At 35.5% G+C, this 16,931-nt stretch overlaps 5 protein-coding genes across 7 annotated transcripts; 1 reads left to right on the top strand and 4 right to left on the bottom strand.

Moving 5' to 3' along the window:
• On the bottom strand, window positions 243-683 carry LOC18601945. Its single transcript, XM_007033049.2, has one exon. It carries the CDS (start codon window positions 681-683, stop codon window positions 243-245), a length of 441 nt encoding a protein of 146 aa, XP_007033111.2.
• On the bottom strand, window positions 1,248-3,711 carry LOC18601944. The gene is made up of 3 exons (XM_018119925.1): window positions 3,314-3,711; window positions 1,937-2,119; window positions 1,248-1,542 (listed from the first exon to the last, which is right to left on the bottom strand). The coding sequence occupies exons 1-2, from the start codon at window positions 3,564-3,566 to the stop codon at window positions 1,965-1,967; spliced, it is 408 nt and encodes a 135-aa protein (XP_017975414.1). The 5' UTR covers window positions 3,567-3,711; the 3' UTR covers window positions 1,248-1,542; window positions 1,937-1,964.
• LOC18601943 (thymidylate kinase) lies at window positions 3,860-8,547 on the bottom strand. Of its 3 annotated transcripts, none has more exons than XM_007033047.2 (7): window positions 8,364-8,547; window positions 7,590-7,650; window positions 6,979-7,338; window positions 5,805-5,916; window positions 5,655-5,714; window positions 4,733-4,837; window positions 3,860-4,143 (listed from the first exon to the last, which is right to left on the bottom strand). In XM_007033047.2, exons 2-7 carry the CDS (start codon window positions 7,628-7,630, stop codon window positions 4,027-4,029), a joined length of 795 nt encoding a protein of 264 aa, XP_007033109.2. In that variant the 5' UTR covers window positions 7,631-7,650; window positions 8,364-8,547; the 3' UTR covers window positions 3,860-4,026. The 3 variants fall into 3 exon arrangements, with proteins under 3 accessions (XP_007033109.2, XP_017975413.1, XP_017975412.1); XM_018119924.1 differs by having other exon boundaries at window positions 6,979-7,216; window positions 8,364-8,449; XM_018119923.1 differs by lacking the exon at window positions 7,590-7,650 and having other exon boundaries at window positions 8,364-8,459.
• LOC18601942 (ELL-associated factor 1) lies at window positions 8,460-10,849 on the top strand. Its single transcript, XM_007033045.2, has 4 exons — window positions 8,460-8,700; window positions 9,303-9,670; window positions 9,885-9,927; window positions 10,164-10,849. Exons 1-4 carry the CDS (start codon window positions 8,574-8,576, stop codon window positions 10,607-10,609), a joined length of 984 nt encoding a protein of 327 aa, XP_007033107.2. The 5' UTR covers window positions 8,460-8,573; the 3' UTR covers window positions 10,610-10,849.
• On the bottom strand, window positions 11,705-15,794 carry LOC18601941 (ATP-dependent Clp protease proteolytic subunit 3, chloroplastic). Its single transcript, XM_007033044.2, has 5 exons — window positions 15,422-15,794; window positions 14,808-14,922; window positions 13,434-13,609; window positions 12,354-12,449; window positions 11,705-12,247 (listed from the first exon to the last, which is right to left on the bottom strand). The coding sequence occupies exons 1-5, from the start codon at window positions 15,689-15,691 to the stop codon at window positions 11,954-11,956; spliced, it is 951 nt and encodes a 316-aa protein (XP_007033106.2). The 5' UTR covers window positions 15,692-15,794; the 3' UTR covers window positions 11,705-11,953.

Here is a 16,931-nt window from a genome sequence, read left to right as displayed (position 1 = left end):
ATTTTGAAAATTAGCATTACATTCTCAACAAAATATTTGTAAACCAAATGTTGTAATGTTATCATTCTTGCATTTTAATCATTATTTTGTTTGTATACCAAACACTATAATGTTATTTTTCCTACAATCACATTGCTTGCAATTACATTACTTACAATTACATTACCTGTAAACACATTACATTGTAAAATACCAAACGTCACCTTACATTAGAATAAAATACATTGATAAGATCGAAAAGGTCAATAGAAATGGATGGTAGACAAGACTCCATTGGCTGCCTGCATCAAGTACACTAAAACCATGATCAGGGATACTTGCAAACTCATTGTAACCAATGCCAACGCCCCAAGAGCCAAGCTAGGCTTTGTGTTCATCAAATGTGATTGCAATAACCCCACAATTTTACAAATGAACTCGTTATAAGATGTATAATACTGCTTCTCCCACTCCATCCAATCTGCCGGAGGCTCATAGTTTCTCTCTATGATCTTCAAATCATGAATCCGTTTTCGTAACACGGTCAGGCTTTCATTCACCAGTTGTCCACTGTAATTCCATTGCTGAGAGTCTCTCCCAGCTGCAAAAACCAGGCGACCTCTATGCCTTTTATCTTCCCGGAGTAACATTTTCCGGGAATGCAGGAAAGAGGAGGAGGAGGAGCTTAGAGAAGTCGCTTCCATTGCTGAATTTGTGACGTTCAAGAATAGATGGGAAGATGGATTTCTGGCTACGCATTATGCTATTTATATATAGCCTTGAATCTCCATAACGTTAAAGCTCAAATGCCGATCAGAGAGTGAACACATGGCCTAGCACCTAGTTTCAAATAAAATATTGCTAGATTTATATCTAAAATTGTGTTTGTCGGCTTCAGGTGTATGGTCTCTGCCCCTAGGAAGGCGGTTTGCCAATGAAGGTCGGCAAGAAACTAATAAAAAAAAGGCTTGATTTGTTTATCAATCTTGCTGTTGCAATAGTTTTCTACATCAATTATGTGTTTGTTTATCAAACTTGAACCGAGCAGTACGTTCATTTAATTGCATCAGAATCCAATTGGTCAAACAATTGTTTAGCCACTCCAATCACTACATATTTATTTATTTCTTCTAAAATTATCTTGAAGAAATTTATGAGACTCTTTTGGGGTTACCTGCTATAGCCTGTAATTCAGCTCAAGTAAAAGATCTTGCCACAATTTTCTACCTTTCAGACCACTAGGAGATTGGATTTCCATTAGTGTGAAATAAATAAGCAATGGTGGTGGTTTTCACCATCTGGATCCCCTCCCAAATCAAAATCTAAGAAAGCTTAAAGTATAATATATCTGTTGTTTGCATCTTCTTTCAAAAACAGAACTTAAAACATATTTCATCTGGATCACCTTCAATATGATTTTTCATTTTTTAAAACCAAACCGACCAAATGTCCACTCCTACTTGAATGACCAATCAATCACTAATCCAGTCTTCTTCTTGCAAAGGGTACCATGGGATGCTGACAAGCCCAGATTTCAGAGGCCGAAAGGAACAAAACCCCCGGAAAGATATAAATCAGAATTATGAACTACCCATAAAAATATCAAACCAAAGTACTGGTAGAGGAGCATTGGCAAAGAATACTAAGAATATGGATGATTTTGCTCCAAGAGAGCTTAGAGAAACGCTTTTAGGTAATTTCTGTTGGAACCATTAATGTTCCGATCCTACATGAAACAGTTAACATAGCATGTAATAGTTAACATAGACTCCTTATAAACAAATGTACTTAAGATTCAATGCTGGATCTTCACTTAAATTATTTACAAGGCCAAATGATTTCAAATAAAAAGTAAGACAAAGACGCATTATCATATTCTCTTCTACAAAATTTGAATGAAATGTTCTTCCAATTGTTCATATTCACAATGCTAATACATAAAAAAAAGCCAACCAGGCGTTGGTCATGGAAGATAGTCAACCATATTAGTCATCATAGGAGGCATGAGGAGCAGCAGTACATCCAGGATCAAAAGGATCTTCAGATCCACAACAATGCCAATATTGAAAAACTTTGCCAGACTCAGGAGTATTCATGGTGCCCCCAGTGTACACACTCTCAAATTTCCTCTTCGTTTCCCCTGATAATATGTAGTTAGAGGTAAGGAACAAACTGCAGTTGCTTCTAGAAAAACAGAATATTCTTAAAATCTGACCTTGAGAGATTGAGAAACTTTAAAAAGAAAAAAGGGACAATTTCAAAGTGATCCGTCAAGCAAATTGAAGGCCCAAGACAGTTACAAATATTTCAAACATGCTCATATTCCATCTTTTGTGCACTAAAAAATTTCATAATCTCTAAGAAAAGACGCAACTAGTTTAGGGAGCTGCAAAACTCTTATGTTTTAGACTGACAAATGCCAGAGGAGCAGGTTCATGAGAGCTGTGACTCAGTACAAATTGCCAAAGGGTAAAACTCTATCCCAATTATGTTTCCAAGGGACCCAATTGTAGTAAGATCTTCACTAGGTTCTGCGCTTATCATTACAAGTTATCTCTGTTATTCAACAATTAATTTTGCAAAATGGTCACAAGAATTTCACCAGTCTCATTTGGCTGGAGCTTGTACCGTTTACATCCTTTACCATTTCAGTTATCTTGTTCCCTTCATCTCAAACACAGACACCTAAAATTGTCGATGAAAAATCCATAACAATATTCAGCCAGCAGTACTATTAGATTGGAATAGCATAAATTAGTTATCACAGAGAACAGCAACAGAGAAATAAGATCCACATAAAGTAGCAAACAGCAGCATTCACAAAATCCTACACAATCTGGCCACTTCGATGCTTAAACTACACAACCTTAACAATTTTTCTCAACATCTGTCCATTAGCAGGAAAATAGTTATCCAAAAAAATGAAAATTTCCACTTTCTTCAACCTCACTCTGATAGTAACACGTACCAGAATATCTAATTCCTCATAATCAGCATTTCGAATTGCCTTTTTCATGCATCCGCATCAGCCAGAGCAGAAACCTTTGATAGCCATTTTTCAAAATAACTTCTCTTAGTAGATTTAACAGTCGAGAAACCACTTTTCAAGTTCTCTCTCACTAACGACCACCAATATCACTGTTAACCTGAGAACCTGTTTTCTCCTAATTAACTAAAGCATGTTTCAGTTATCAAAGCCAAAAAGTCATAGTTAGATTTCCAAAGAGAGCCAGGTACACTAACCCCAAAAAAAAAAATTCATAGCTAGTTGATTTTATGCATAGAAAGCTCTAATTTACACATACAAGCTAAAGAATGTATGTAAAAAGGTTACCTCCAAAATGGGCAGTGTGGAAACGGCAAGCCCGAGGGTGATTGAGCAAAGGGTCGAATTGAGTTTTGCAATTCTTGCATGTTTTCAGGTTTTTGCTGCTGGGTTTTGCTGTGCACAGGACTGGAGTTGGACCCAATTTGGAGAGTCTTTGGCTGGTTTTTATGGGACATGGGTACACATGCAATTCCTGGCGAAAGATTGGTGAGTTTCTGTGAGTGTAAGGAGAAGGAAAGAGAGAGATTGATAGAGCCATTTGATAGCAATCCTCTTCTTGATCTTCAGGCTTGACTATTGGGTCTTAAGGGTTCACGGTCTCCCTTTGAGAAAAACAATAGCCGTAGATATTCGTTGGGTGATATCGTTTTTTTTTTTATAAAATTATTAATGTTAATAAGTGCTATAAGCATTTATTAATCGAATCTAATAAATAATAGTTTTATAAATATTTATTTCGAGTAAATTTTGTTTATAATCATTAATCTTTTATTCGGGTTTCGTTTTAGATTTTAACTTTTAATTTTTTTTATTTGTATAGTTCCAAAACAATACTGCAAAATGCAAGTATGCCTTTTCTAGTTTGGAAGAACACACTGAATTCAAGTCCACAACGCCAAAACTATTCAACATTTTACAGTAGGAAACACTCAGCCAAGCTGTCAAACCCAAGTGAGCGTTGCATCCCTCGTATGAAAGCAAGAGGGATAATAGATAAACTAGCTTGACCAGAGGGATGAAACAGGTTTCCCTTTCTGGCATGTCATGACGTGTTCCAATACAATCTCCTTCACCTGCTTTTCCACATCTTCCAAGGGTTGGCAAGCATCTACAATCTGCAATCGACACGGGAAACTTTAAGCAAGGGCAATGCCTTCATCCATTCCCATAACCAGACAAATAAAACTGAAAAACAAACCTATTTCTTGACCGAGATAGCAGAGGGGTCTAAAATTCTAGGATACTACCGTGATGAGTGACTTGATTACACAAGTGGACGGAGAATAATGACCATTATATACATGCAACAAACTAAGATAATATAGATCTTATCATCTAAGACCAAAAGTTTTAGCAACAAAATGAAAATTGCAGAAAAATGAATGGAGCAAACAGTAAAAATCACAAAAAGGCAGCAATAAAATGGATGGAAGTTGTTAGATTAGGAAAAGTCTAGCTTTTCTGCATGTGTACCGTCATTGAGTACTAGGTGTAATATTTTTCCCGGTGTCTCTGAAGCAAAACCAGAAATTTACTTTTAAAGCGACCACAAACAAAGTTTGCCTGAGAAGAAAGGTTCTAAACCACACAATAAGTAGCAGTAGCATTCTTCACACCTAGATTACAGCCCATCAAAGTCACAACCATGATGCAGGCCATGCATCTTGGTATTGCTAAAAAGCATAAGATGAAACAAACTTTTACCTTCCAGGAAGAATCTTCAAGGAGCTTATAGCGTTGGGCAACTTTCCTCTGAAACTCAAGCTGCTCATATCTCTCACCTCCATAGCCTCCTCTTTCTGCCGCTTTCTGATAATATGAAACAATATTTTAGTTATATAGCTACGTTATAGTAAAGCGGCAAAACCAAAACAAGCACAAATTATGAAAGTAAGCATGAAATTAAATGTTCATTACAATGTCAAAGTCTATGCTAACCAAATTGAACTAAATTGCATCCAATATTTTTTTTCCAGAAGAATAATATGCAAAGCAAATCTCAGTTATTTTTTCTTTTTCCATTTTTGTTTAACTGATCTGCACAATTTGAAGCTAGGATAACCGAATTCAAGTGCATTGGCTTATTAACACAAGCAGTCTGTCTATATAAAACTAACTGCATTGACTGTTTTCTAAACTTTTATTGAACTTTACCATGTCTATTTGCACCCGCCTATACAGTCATCCTCACACAGAGAAATTTGTCTTTAAATGACCCTCTGGTAATGAATTAAAGACAGAAATTTACAATGACATTTTATTTTTAGACCATGAATTCCTTGGGTAAAAGGCAATGAAAAATCCTTTTTTGCTTAGGTGGGGAAAGATGGGGGTGCCCTAAATGCAGGTTTGTCAGCTTAGATCAATTGAAATCAGCTTATTTTGAGGTGGCAGTGTGTGCCACAAAAAAGACTCACATAATTGAGCAGTGAAATATTCCTGGGCTTGAAAAAATGGCAAATCGGAAGACAAGTCCCTTTCTTAAACAAACTTTAGGGAGTAAGGAGTGAACTATCAACACCATAATCATTAAGACCAAAAAATTCAAAGCAGAGTCAATTGTTTAATGTAACCAATCCACTTCACTAATTTTAACATAACAAAATAAGTTGTGGGCACAACTAACCTCTGGTACTATGTCAAGGTACACTACCAGATCTGGAGCTATGAGCCCAATCTCTGGTGCCTGTAACAAAGGACCTTATTTCGTTATAATCACGCTAGAAAATTACTTAATACTTTTAGCAGTTAATCTTTTTTGGCAGCATGCCTTCACCTTACACCATTCAAAATCAAGTCCTTTAGCAGATGAGAAAGCAACCCCTGAATAAGAATAACGGTCTACGATAAGAGTGGTTCCAGCTTTCAGTTTGGTTTCCATCAATGATCTGCAAACAAAAGTCAGATTAACTACCTCATAATATACTGCAAACTACTATCAGAAGTGTGCTTATGCAGATATCTGATTCATTTAATGCTATTCTAAATGAGTGAATGGAATATCCAAGTGGTCCATATGCAAAGCACATTCCATGAATTAAACACAAGAATCACAGACAGACAAATACATTTGTCAAAACAGTAATGCTGTGCATCAAGTTCATAGTATCTATCACTAAAATATGTCATGAGAATTTTCTAACTTCCTTAAAAGCATACAAATTTTCATAATTTCATCTGATATACATTCACAGAACATCAGCTCATTCAGGCTATTTTATTCCAATAGTGTTACACTGCCAACTAATGCCAAGATGGCCCCACTTATCCTTGTTGCCATGCCACCACTCAAAAACACAAGAACACAGTCAATGGATTGTCTAAAGCCATATTTTGGTGAAGTTATTCATACTCACTCTCCAACTCAAAAAGTGCTTACTTTAAGCACAACATCAACTTAATTATGCTACAAATGCATACTTAAGGTCCAAGATAGAGGAGTATCACCATTCCAACCACGATGAATCTTGGCCATTTAATTTACTTGGATGTGAAATGAGTGCAAATGCCATATCCGAGAAACATACGTATGGAGCAGAATGGCAGTATAGCTACAAGAATTTTCCTTTCACAAATGATGGCTAAGAATACGAGTTATACTAAAAAGAAATTAGATCAGACAATAAAAAACTTCAAAGATTACAAAACTTGTTGACAAATGCAGCATTGCAAATCTGAGAAGAAAAATGGAGCATTGGGGCAGTGTAGCTAAAAGGATTTTCGTTTCACCAATATGGCTGACAAAAGTTCTAGTAAAAAGAATAAAACTGAACACTAAAAAACCTCAAAGATTGTGAAACTTGTAGAGAAATGAAGTCACCACATATCTAACCAAGAAATGATTATTTTACTAGAAAACAATCACTGGAACAAATAGCACATGTAATTTCCTATCAGCAAACATTGTTGTAGGGCAGAATATAATGCAATGCTAAAGTGCCAAAACAAACCTCTTCTCCCACCGGTTTGCACTGAAAAGGAGATGGATAGTGCGGTCATCCAACTGTGAATTATTAGTAAGATATGCAGATATCATCTGCCCAACACTTGTAGTTCTGTCGGGGAATCGCCATAATTCAACTGAATGCCCCAGTCCCTCCAAATATGAAACCAGCCTCCCACATTGCGAAGTTTTCCCACTACGATCCAATCCTTCAAAAACTACCAAGGCACCTCTAGATTCATTGTCTGCACCCATCAGACTACTAGTATTAGCATTTTCCATTATTCTAATTGACCTAACTGAACACTTGTAGGAAAAATTCGATCCCAAATTCAACGACCTCCTCACAGCAAAAGCTCCAAGATTTCTGGAATCCAACAACAACTAATGAGATAAAACAATCTCAAACACAAGAAAGTTTCAGGTAATAGTTTAACAGATGTCTTTACTTAGTGTTTCATTTGTGGAAAATTGATAAAAGAAAATTTTTCAAGTTATGAGTTTCACATTATTTGGTATCTGAGAAAATTAAACTTCCAACTCAAACACCCAAAAATAAACTTGTGTGGACCAAAATGGACCACAGGAACTAGAAAAGATAACAGAAAAAGTACTTACAAAGCCTTAGAAACTGTAAAAGAGCAGCAGGCATGTGTCATGTCCCTATTAATGCTACAAACTGCAATTAAGATAAAAAAAAAAAAAAGGTCCAAGAATTAAGCAACTGAATTTAAAAGTTTGAACTTTCAAAGTAAAAATACAAAGTGCAATATATGTTGTCCTCCTACTTCAGATTAAAAACGGTTCCACAATAAGTAAATAAGAAAGAACATATAAACAAACCCAAACAAGAAAAGCATGCTACATGCCATGCCTGAAGCAGAAACTAAGCTTCTTTTTTTATCTTTTTGCAATTCTTTGTTCTTTTAGTTCTGTATGTTTAATTCCCCTCCCCCTTCCTCCTCCCTCTCTTTCTCTTGCAAACTTTCTCCTTTCCCTGATATGTCATCCACCTTCCAAAAGCACCATTATCTTTCAATTTAATGACTTATTTTACAGGTCTCAGTAAAACTCAACTGGACAGAAATTACGGTATCCATCCTTTTTTAATACAATAAAATATTGAGTTAAGAAAAAAGTTAGATACTAATACTAATTTATTTTGAAATTCAAACTCTTAACCCAAATCCACCTTTATAGCTTAATCAAAATCATAATAACACAATGGATCAAAATCCCAACATAAAGACTTGATCTCATTCTCAAAAAGAAATATAGAATAACATCATAACTCAAATAACAGCTTAAGAAAAATTTTACATGAAATTAAGGAACAAGCATTTATCAGGGATAATGAAAACCCAGAAAAAGAAACTGGAAGAGATTAAGTACCTGATAGGAAATGCAGCCATCAGAGCGAAAAAGGAGAGGTTTCCGAGGGAAAACTATGGCGACTTTATAAAATGTGTAACCCCGCCCGCGAAAGTTAATTTAACAACTTTTTAGTAATAAAGCAAAAAGACCAAAATATCCTCTTGGAACCCAATTCTCTCTCTCTCTTGTCTTTCTTTCTTTGTCAAAAATTCTTCTAGGGTTTCAAAAATGGCAAACAACACCAATAAAGAAGAACCAAGCACTGCTCCAAAGCCTAATCGCTGGTACAATATAAGTTTAGGGTCTTCTTTCAAGGACCAACACCAGCCTTCACTCAAATTCTGCACTTTACGCTGTAAGTACTCACTATTCCACTTAATTTTTCTGGGTTCTGTTTGTTTTCCAAGAAAACACTATCTCCTACTAAGTTTTCCCTTTCAGTTTTTCAGGGTACTATTTGCTTTCCAAGAAAATAAGGATTTGGAAACAATATACTTTCTCTTGAATCTGTATGTCAGGGTGTTTTTTTATTTAATTTGATCTCTTAGCATATTAAACTATGGAGAAGAAAAAAGTAGGAATTGTTTAATTGAATATCCAAAATAATAATATTATTCGAGTTTAATTTTGAAACAAACGAAAAGAAAGAAAGAAGAGTTGAATCGAAAAGATTGTTACAGTTTAGCTTGTAAAGAAATACGAGTAAAAAATGGCTGGAAGGTTTTTAAGCAAAAGAGATAGAGAGTAAAGGTTGGAAAGGAAGTGAAAGATTCTTTTAGCTACGAAGTAGTACACTTTTAGTTGCCTTTTTTATCTATAATGTTTGATTGGCAATCTAGTGGAGGGGTTTGCTATAAATTAATCGGAATTCGATTGATATATGCATTTCTATCAGTGCCTTAAATATTTGAACGTGAAGAATTTTAAGTTTTAGATCTCTTTTTTGTTCTGGTCCAGATGAATTTAAGCCAGCATCAATTGATAAGAACCAACCAGGATCATTCCACAAGGCTAAGGATAACCGGGTTAAGGTAGAATTTGAAAACAACCAACATGGAAAACCCAAGGTGACGTTTGAGGGTGTCAGTGAAGATTACAAGGACAATGATGCGGTGTTATTCTTTGATGGCGAGACTTTTCGAATGGAGCGGTTACACCGAGCAGTGAAGCGGTTGAGGCATGTACGGCAGCCTGGTGAGTCCACAGCTGCAGCTACCACAGCTATGGCTCCTTCAGTCGGCCCTTCTGCAGATTCTTATTCACCTCCACTTGCTAAAGGAGCAAAGCATGAGTCTTTGAACAAAGGCCCAGTTCAGCCAGTGTCAGTAAGTTTACTTGACTCTTGGAACCTTTTGCATCTTTTTCTATCAGAAAAAGCAAGGACCACTTTTGATTTATGATTATTGTTGAAACTTTCATATTTTGAAAGCATGTTATAGAACTGCTGTTTTATTTGAAGAAATTAGACATTATTGTTGTTAATAAGATCTACAATTATATTAATTTTTCTTTTTGTCATGTTTCTATGTGATTGTACAGCTTCAGGTGGAACATATTGACACTGGTGACTTTGAGAGTGGAGGTAAGATTAACTTTGTTTACTCTATGCTAATATAGTTAAGTTAGGGCTTTATCATCATGATTTTACTGGTTTATTTGAATTTGACTTTGAACTCGAAATTAAAGACAATATCTTTGCTTCATTAGTCAGAATCCAGGTGGCTAAGCTGTTGTTGATACTTTAACCACTTTGTCTTATGAGATGTTGTTTTGAGTCAATTTGGGTACTATGGAAAACTCATTCTTTCCCTATTGCAGAATCTAGAAAGGAGAACAATGTGCAGTACCCATCTTCACTTCCTAATCAACCAACTGCATCACCTGACCCCAAAAATTATGAATCAGAAGAACAGGTGGATATAGTGAATGATGACGATGATAATTATGGTTTAGGGACAGCTAAGCAAGAAAATGCCTCTGAAAAGGTTCCATACACTGCTATTGGTATTGATATTAACTTACCACATCATGGTGACACAGATGATGAGATTGCTGATGTAGATGTAAGTGATGATGAAGAACATAAAGTGGGACGTAATGCAGCAGAAGCTCTTAGAGCTCAGGTGAATGCAGAAGGGAAAGAAGAACAGACTTCAAGCTCAAGCAGTAGCAGTGGAAGTGAGAGTAGCGGGAGTGGGAGCGGGAGTGGGAGCAGTAGTAGTGATAGTGAAAGCAGTGATGGTGACTCAGTCATCTCTATTTAAGTGATAACAATCATGCAGATTTACTTCGAGAATTACAGCAACAGCCTAGTAGTCATTTTGAACAGCCTAATTGGTTGGAAAACTGAGGTTTAAAATTTGTTGTGAAAAATTGCATGGGAAAGTGTTTTGAGATTTTTGAGCGTTTAGCATTGCTGTGAAAATTTGTTGTAATGAATTAAAATGTTCAAAAGACATTAATGAAATAATGAGAAGCTGAGCTGTACAGAGATATACTAGTAATTTTGTGAGAAATTGGTTTAAAACCAGCTTTAGTAGTTCAAAGCCAAAATTCTTTGCTTGTTTGGCATTGAGGTGGTGGTGTTGAAAAGCTGCTTTCAGTCCAAAAGCAGGTTCCCCTTCGATGCCAAACGGGGCTTAAGAAGCTGATCTTAGGAGCAACATGCAGATCTTGGCCGGCAGTGTTTAGTCTATTGCATTAACCACTGTGCATATCAAGCATCCTTATCTGTTTCGTGTAGTTAATGTAACTCAATTCTTACCGCTTAGTCTTCTTTTGGGAAATAGTCAAATATCATTGTTGTAAATATATGATGGAAGGAAATATAAATAAAGTTGTTGGACATAGTTTGAAAAATAAAGCTACCCAATTATCCTTCGTGCTTAAATTTTTGCTCTGGGCCAGTTCTGTCAATCACCACCTCTTGCCTTTTTTTGGCAACAGCCAAAATTATCAATATAGAGAAACGAACATACAGGTTGTTGTAATGATACTTGCAGCATACCTTTGATAAACACCAAAAAAAAAGAAAAAGAAATTTTAGAGGGAAAAACATTCTATACCGTGCCTCAAGTTTCTAAGCAGACAAGGATTTTTGTTATGACAAATCTATGCAGGATGTGGTTATTTGTTGCAACCAGTTTGTTTTAGCAAAATAGAACAGTGGTCTGAGATTTTGAGGTTTCTGTATGAATTCTTTCTTTTCCAACTCCATTGGTAGATTCAATGATGTTGATGGTGATAGCTGTTTCAAACTCAAATCCTATAACATTACACAAAAGGAGTATTTCATCGTTAAGCATCTGCTGAGAGATGATCTCAATAGTCACAATATGCTAATGCTACAACCATATCCGTATGCAACCATAATCTGATGTCTTTGATGTTTACTAAATTTAAGTCACTGACACTGTGAACCTAAGCTATTAAGCAGATAGCAAGCAGATATAGAGGCACATTGAGGTCAATAAAAAATATGAATAAATTTGTGTTACCTTTTGAGTTTTGAAAAATTTGTTACAATCTTACATTGTCAAAAGCATATTGTGAGAAACAACACAGGATGACCTATAGGCACACAAACTAGTTGAGATATCTCTCAAATCTCATGAAGGAGCAGGCTCTCTCTTCTCCTTCTCCGAGTCTGTTCCCCCGTCACTTCCTTGACCTCCCCTATTTCCATTCTGTAAAATTTTATGTTCTGTAGGCAAATTCTTCTTGGCTTGCTTGCTCCCTTCAACTTTCCACAAATCCCATACTCGGGTTTTTGGTGGCGCAGTTGCATCTGCAGTTGGTGCAACTAACCCTGGCTTGCCTTCATCTATAACTCCATCTACTAACCCATATTCCTTAGCTTCCCAAGGATTCATGAAATTATCCCGGTCTGTATCTATTTCAATCTGCAAAGTCAGCGATAGTGAAGATAATAAAATTTGAAAAGAAAAACATAGGATGAAGTGCAAGAAAATAGAAGAATGTTGGAAGGTATATCAATAAATGCCCAACCTGTTGTTCAGGCTTTCCTGTAACTCTCGATAAAATCTTGTTCAGCTTAACCTTGTGGTACACCATTTCTCTTATTCGTATGCTCATCTCTGTTGCCTGGAATCACATGCAACAGTCTAGTGTGACTAAAAGAAACCACCAGAAATTAACTAGCTACAGACGATCATACCCTTCTAAATCAACATTCATCTTATAATGTGCCAGACAAATTACTAGCTGAGTTCAAGTTAGACTTGTTCTATTGAGTAGAATTTTTCAACTGAGCTCCAGCTTTTGCCACTTAAAACTACATTTTTCCAATGGTTAATGTAATTACATCTTGCAAGAAAGTTACTCTTGAACAACAAGGAAAAGTCGCATCCAAATAATTTGCCAACACATTAAGGAAAGCAATCTACATTTAGCGTTCTCATTCAGCATATTTGCATGTAAATCAAACAAAAGAAAAAGTTGCTTTCAAATATTTGCTACGCACACATTAAAAAATATCCACCTACATTAATATATGTCAGAAACACACACCAACTAATCACCCTTTCCAATCATCATATATCATTCCTCTTTGCCATATTAGCATGTAAATTAAACAACACAGAATTAGCAGAAAAGATCCATATTGACAAAATGTGAAAGCACTCAAATTGGCAGTATAAGCTCAATTAACTCTATCAAAAATAATGCAAACAAATCTCTAATAGATTTGAGCCACAGCCCTTTTCCTTCCATTTCTACATCTCTCCCCTTCATGCATTAATATGTTCTCTGGAAGCAAAGTGAATAAGAATTCAGATCTGAAGCACATTTCAAAACCCACACTAATGATGATTCAAATTTTAGTCTTGATAATAGAAGATCAACCAAAGAAAATTTGCAGGTCCAAATCAGAATACAAGCATGTCAAGTTTCATATGAAAACAAACAATAATTACAACAAATTTTCCAGTTGAAATCTGAAGACAAGCATGTCATAATTATTAATGAAAACAAACAAAAAAGTAAATAGAGCCAAAGGGCCCCTGAAATGAAGATGTATAATTCTTATCAATGTTTACAAAATTACGCAGAGGATCAAGCACTTACTTTCCCCCCAGCAGTTCCAAGTGGCTGATGAATCATCACTCTCGAATTGGGCATGCAAAGCCTCTTTCCTTTTGTACCAGAAGCAAGGAGAAATGCACCCATTGATGCGGCAAGCCCTAGGCAAATAGTTGAAACATCTGCTTTGCACATCTTCATAGCATCATATATTCCCATTCCTGAATGCATCAATCAATGAGGGAAGGTTGACATAATCAGAAGGGTGACCACAAGCTGCTTAGATATACTCAACTCACACAAACATCTTATATATTTGCATCATCTACATGAATCCTTTATTGCAGCTGATTAAGTAATTCTAGCACCTTTATTTTCTCGTACTACTATATTCTAACCACAAAGTTGCAAATTTAAAGAGGCCACCTCCCAGATTATTTTGCATTTTGCATTCACAGCTAACTAACACAAACCCAATTCTCACAACTTGGAACTGATAAAGCTCCATAGAATTATATACCACAGCATTTTTTTTTTTTTTGCTTTTGAGTAAACTATAACTACTTAAATGAAGTTCCTAAATGCTACACAAAAAGACCCATGCAGCTGAGCGCATGATAACATTATAAAAACTTAACATGAACACAACGCCACCAAACTTCCAGTTCATGAAACTCTTTTTTACCTTTTTCAATTCCATCTTAAACAACCAGAAATAGATTCTGCTGCACTGCCCCTCCAACATTTCAGCTAGGTCTACGAGCCCTTATGGTACTTATGATTCACTGAATCAGATGCCAATAGGCATATAATGACAATTACCCAATTGATGAAGTTTTCAATTTAACAAGACATCTAAATAATATGAAGGTGAGGAAATGAAGCTCAAATTTGGCAAATGATCATTGTAAACCGTGTCTATGCTTATCCACTAAAAATATCAGCTAAGTTCCATGAAAACCATTTTTAAAATATTTTTTTCATCCATCACTTGAACCATTAATAATGCATGAAAGAAAGAAAAAATAGGGGTAAACAAATTGCAAGGGAAATTTTGCTTATTGGAAAACCTAAGGTTCATTTAAATGAGCTCAACCCAACATTTAAAACTCGGTTTCTAAATAAAAATCAGGAAGTAACGTTTCTTATGCTATACTTGATCCTTTAGACATTTTCTTTTTCAACTAATACCATTCAGGACCATTTACAACTCATAAGACTACCCTGAAGCTAATCAAGCAAGGAATTTTAGGAGCTTGCCTTGTTGTATATTATGAAGAATATTCCAACAACCCACACTCAAAATATTTAAAAGCATTTTGTTCAATTCAAAAGCTTACTCTGATGCTTATGAATAAGGCAAGACCAAGAGGAGGGAAACAGGGATTCAAGCATATGGAAGAAATCCAATAGACATACCAGCAGTCACAGAGCCACCAGGAGAATTGATGAATAATTTGATGTCTTTCTTAGAGTCTTCAGCATCCAGAAGTAACAGCTGACTAATGATCAAATCTGCTGTCATGTCATCCACCTGCTCAGCATCAATGAAAGAACAAATTGATTCAAACCTCAGAAATTTCAAAACTCAGCCAAAACAATCATCAAGACCTTCAAATGCAAAACTATAAAACGGAAAAATCCTCTAAACTTGCAAGCATAACCCATCTCAGAAAATTCAACCTTTAACGTACAGTAATGCTGAAAAGAAGTAAACCCACTTCCTATATCTTCCATAAAAGAATACTACGCAAATAGACACTAATAAACAAACCACTTTCCAAAGTGAATTATAAAGGTTAAAAGCAAGTAATTCTACAACATCAAAAGAGAGTGAAACTGAAGAAACCGAGAAGACAAACACAATTGACAATCCTAATCCTTTAAAACCAAAAACCCACTTTCCCAAATGAAATATAAAGGTGAAGAAAAAATCAAGTACTCGTAAGAAAACAAAAGAAACCCACTTTCCAAATTAAATTAATAACGCAATAGAAAACAAGAAAGAGAGAGAGAGAGAGAGAGAGTAAAACCTGAGAACCCAAAAAGATAATCCTTTGACGAAGAAGCATGTTGGTAGTATCAAACTCTTCAAATCTAGAAAACGAAGCTGGAGCTGAAGCTGAAGTAAGAGCAGATAAATCAGAGACATCCCAGTCGCTGGATAAAGTTGCTGTTTTCCGATATGAACTCTTCAAAGCCTTGACACATATGATTTTTTCTCTTCTTTTATTTGGAAACAGAAACTGTTTGTTAACAAGAGATGGAGGTGGTTTGGCTATGTGGGTTAAACTCATCTCCATGGTTTTCTTACGAATGATGGGATTTTTTTTCTTTGTTTTTGTCTTTGGTTTCTGTCTGTCGTTTGTTTAACTGGAAACGTAGTCGAAAAGGAAGAGAAGCAATAACGGGTTGGGATAATTGGGGAGTCGGGGAGGATGCTTTGGATATTAAAAGCGGTGTCGTTTTGAATTTGGTAAACTGCCTTGTTTTTCTTGACAATAAATAATAGAATTGTTTTTTGGGCTTTTTTTTTTAATAAAAAACGATTCAACTTATAGGTTCTAGCAATTATCTTTGGATTAAATATAGTACCAAATTAAAAATTAGGTCTAAGCTTTTTGGATATGAGCAATAAAAGTTGTAAACTTTCATTATTGAAAAAAAAAATCCAATTGTACTGATTTGTTGCAAATGAAAAAAAGTATTTTTGGTCACATAGAGATGACCCTAATATTCTCTAGGGACAAATTGAGAAGGTCTACCCCTTCTACGTAACCTAAATTTTTGACTTATGTTTTTAATCCAAAAAACATATTTAATAAGTGGAAGAATGTCTTTATTTAAGGATATGAGATCCATTACATTTTACTCCACTCAATTGTGTAACACCTTTGTATAAAGAAGAAGGACTATATTGTGGTTTGGGTTTACTTCCGCCTTGGTATCTTTCATGGGTTCCACATCAGTGAAGATATAAATTTGTTCTAATATTACTTGTAACGAATTCATTTTTCAAACTTAAAAATATGTCCGATAAATGGAAGAACCAAGATTCGTTCCATCTCTTATTGACGAGGAATCAATCAATGACATATGCACCAAGGAGGATAGGGCACATTGACCGAGTCGATAAGACACATCCCCTTGTTTGATTAAGTAGCGAGGCCTTTCATTGAATACGACTCAATTTCACATTTTCAAACTTTTAAAACCATGTCTTAATATCTATCACCAAGGGTGGGGTTTCCAATTTGAGTAAGTTCATCTTGTCTTGAAATTCTTGTGCAGCACTTCAAAGTTTATTTACAATATAATCTTCTGAAAGTTGGCCTCCTCAGCTAACTTAAGCCCATCTCTCATTGCCACACTACATCAGCTTCTATGCTTGAGTTTGCAATTAATTGTTTCCATGTTCCACATAAAACTTGTTTCTTATTTTCTCTAATGAGTATTCCAACTGTAGTCTTATGGGAATTATCACTAAAGGCTCCATTAGTCTTCACTTCAACCCTTCCTTTTCTAAGTCTTTCCCATTTATTT

This window comes from Theobroma cacao, chromosome 4, assembly GCF_000208745.1.
Source record: "Theobroma cacao cultivar B97-61/B2 chromosome 4, Criollo_cocoa_genome_V2, whole genome shotgun sequence".
NCBI lineage: Eukaryota > Viridiplantae > Streptophyta > Magnoliopsida > Malvales > Malvaceae > Theobroma > Theobroma cacao.
Note: the sequence above shows the minus strand (reverse complement) of the source record. Positions and strands in the feature narration are given on the sequence as shown.

Bases quoted from the DNA above. Each gene is read 5' to 3' on its own strand.
- LOC18601945 (XM_007033049.2), bottom strand. From the start codon at position 683: ATGGAAGCGACTTCTCTAAGCTCCTCCTCCTCCTCTTTCCTGCATTCC.
- LOC18601944 (XM_018119925.1), bottom strand. From the start codon at position 3,566: ATGGCTCTATCAATCTCTCTCTTTCCTTCTCCTTACACTCACAGAAAC. The intron at 2,120-3,313 runs GTAACCTTTTTA...ACATATTATCAG, and splicing joins CCACACTGCCCATTTTGGAG to GGGAAACGAAGAGGAAATTT.
- LOC18601943 (XM_007033047.2), bottom strand. From the start codon at position 7,630: ATGACACATGCCTGCTGCTCTTTTACAGTTTCTAAGGCTTT. The intron at 5,715-5,804 runs GTGAAGGCATGC...CCTTTGTTACAG, and splicing joins TTGATTTTGAATGGTGTAAG to GCACCAGAGATTGGGCTCAT. The intron at 4,838-5,654 runs GTTAGTTGTGCC...TCATATTATCAG, and splicing joins ACCTTGACATAGTACCAGAG to AAAGCGGCAGAAAGAGGAGG.
- LOC18601942 (XM_007033045.2), top strand. From the start codon at position 8,574: ATGGCAAACAACACCAATAAAGAAGAACCAAGCACTGCTCCAAAGCCT. The intron at 8,701-9,302 runs GTAAGTACTCAC...GTTCTGGTCCAG, and splicing joins CAAATTCTGCACTTTACGCT to ATGAATTTAAGCCAGCATCA. The intron at 9,928-10,163 runs GTAAGATTAACT...TCCCTATTGCAG, and splicing joins TGGTGACTTTGAGAGTGGAG to AATCTAGAAAGGAGAACAAT.
- LOC18601941 (XM_007033044.2), bottom strand. From the start codon at position 15,691: ATGGAGATGAGTTTAACCCACATAGCCAAACCACCTCCATCTCTTGTT. The intron at 14,923-15,421 runs GTTTTACTCTCT...GATGCTGAGCAG, and splicing joins TTATCTTTTTGGGTTCTCAG to GTGGATGACATGACAGCAGA. The intron at 12,450-13,433 runs GTAAGTGCTTGA...ATGTGATTCCAG, and splicing joins TTGGAACTGCTGGGGGGAAA to GCAACAGAGATGAGCATACG.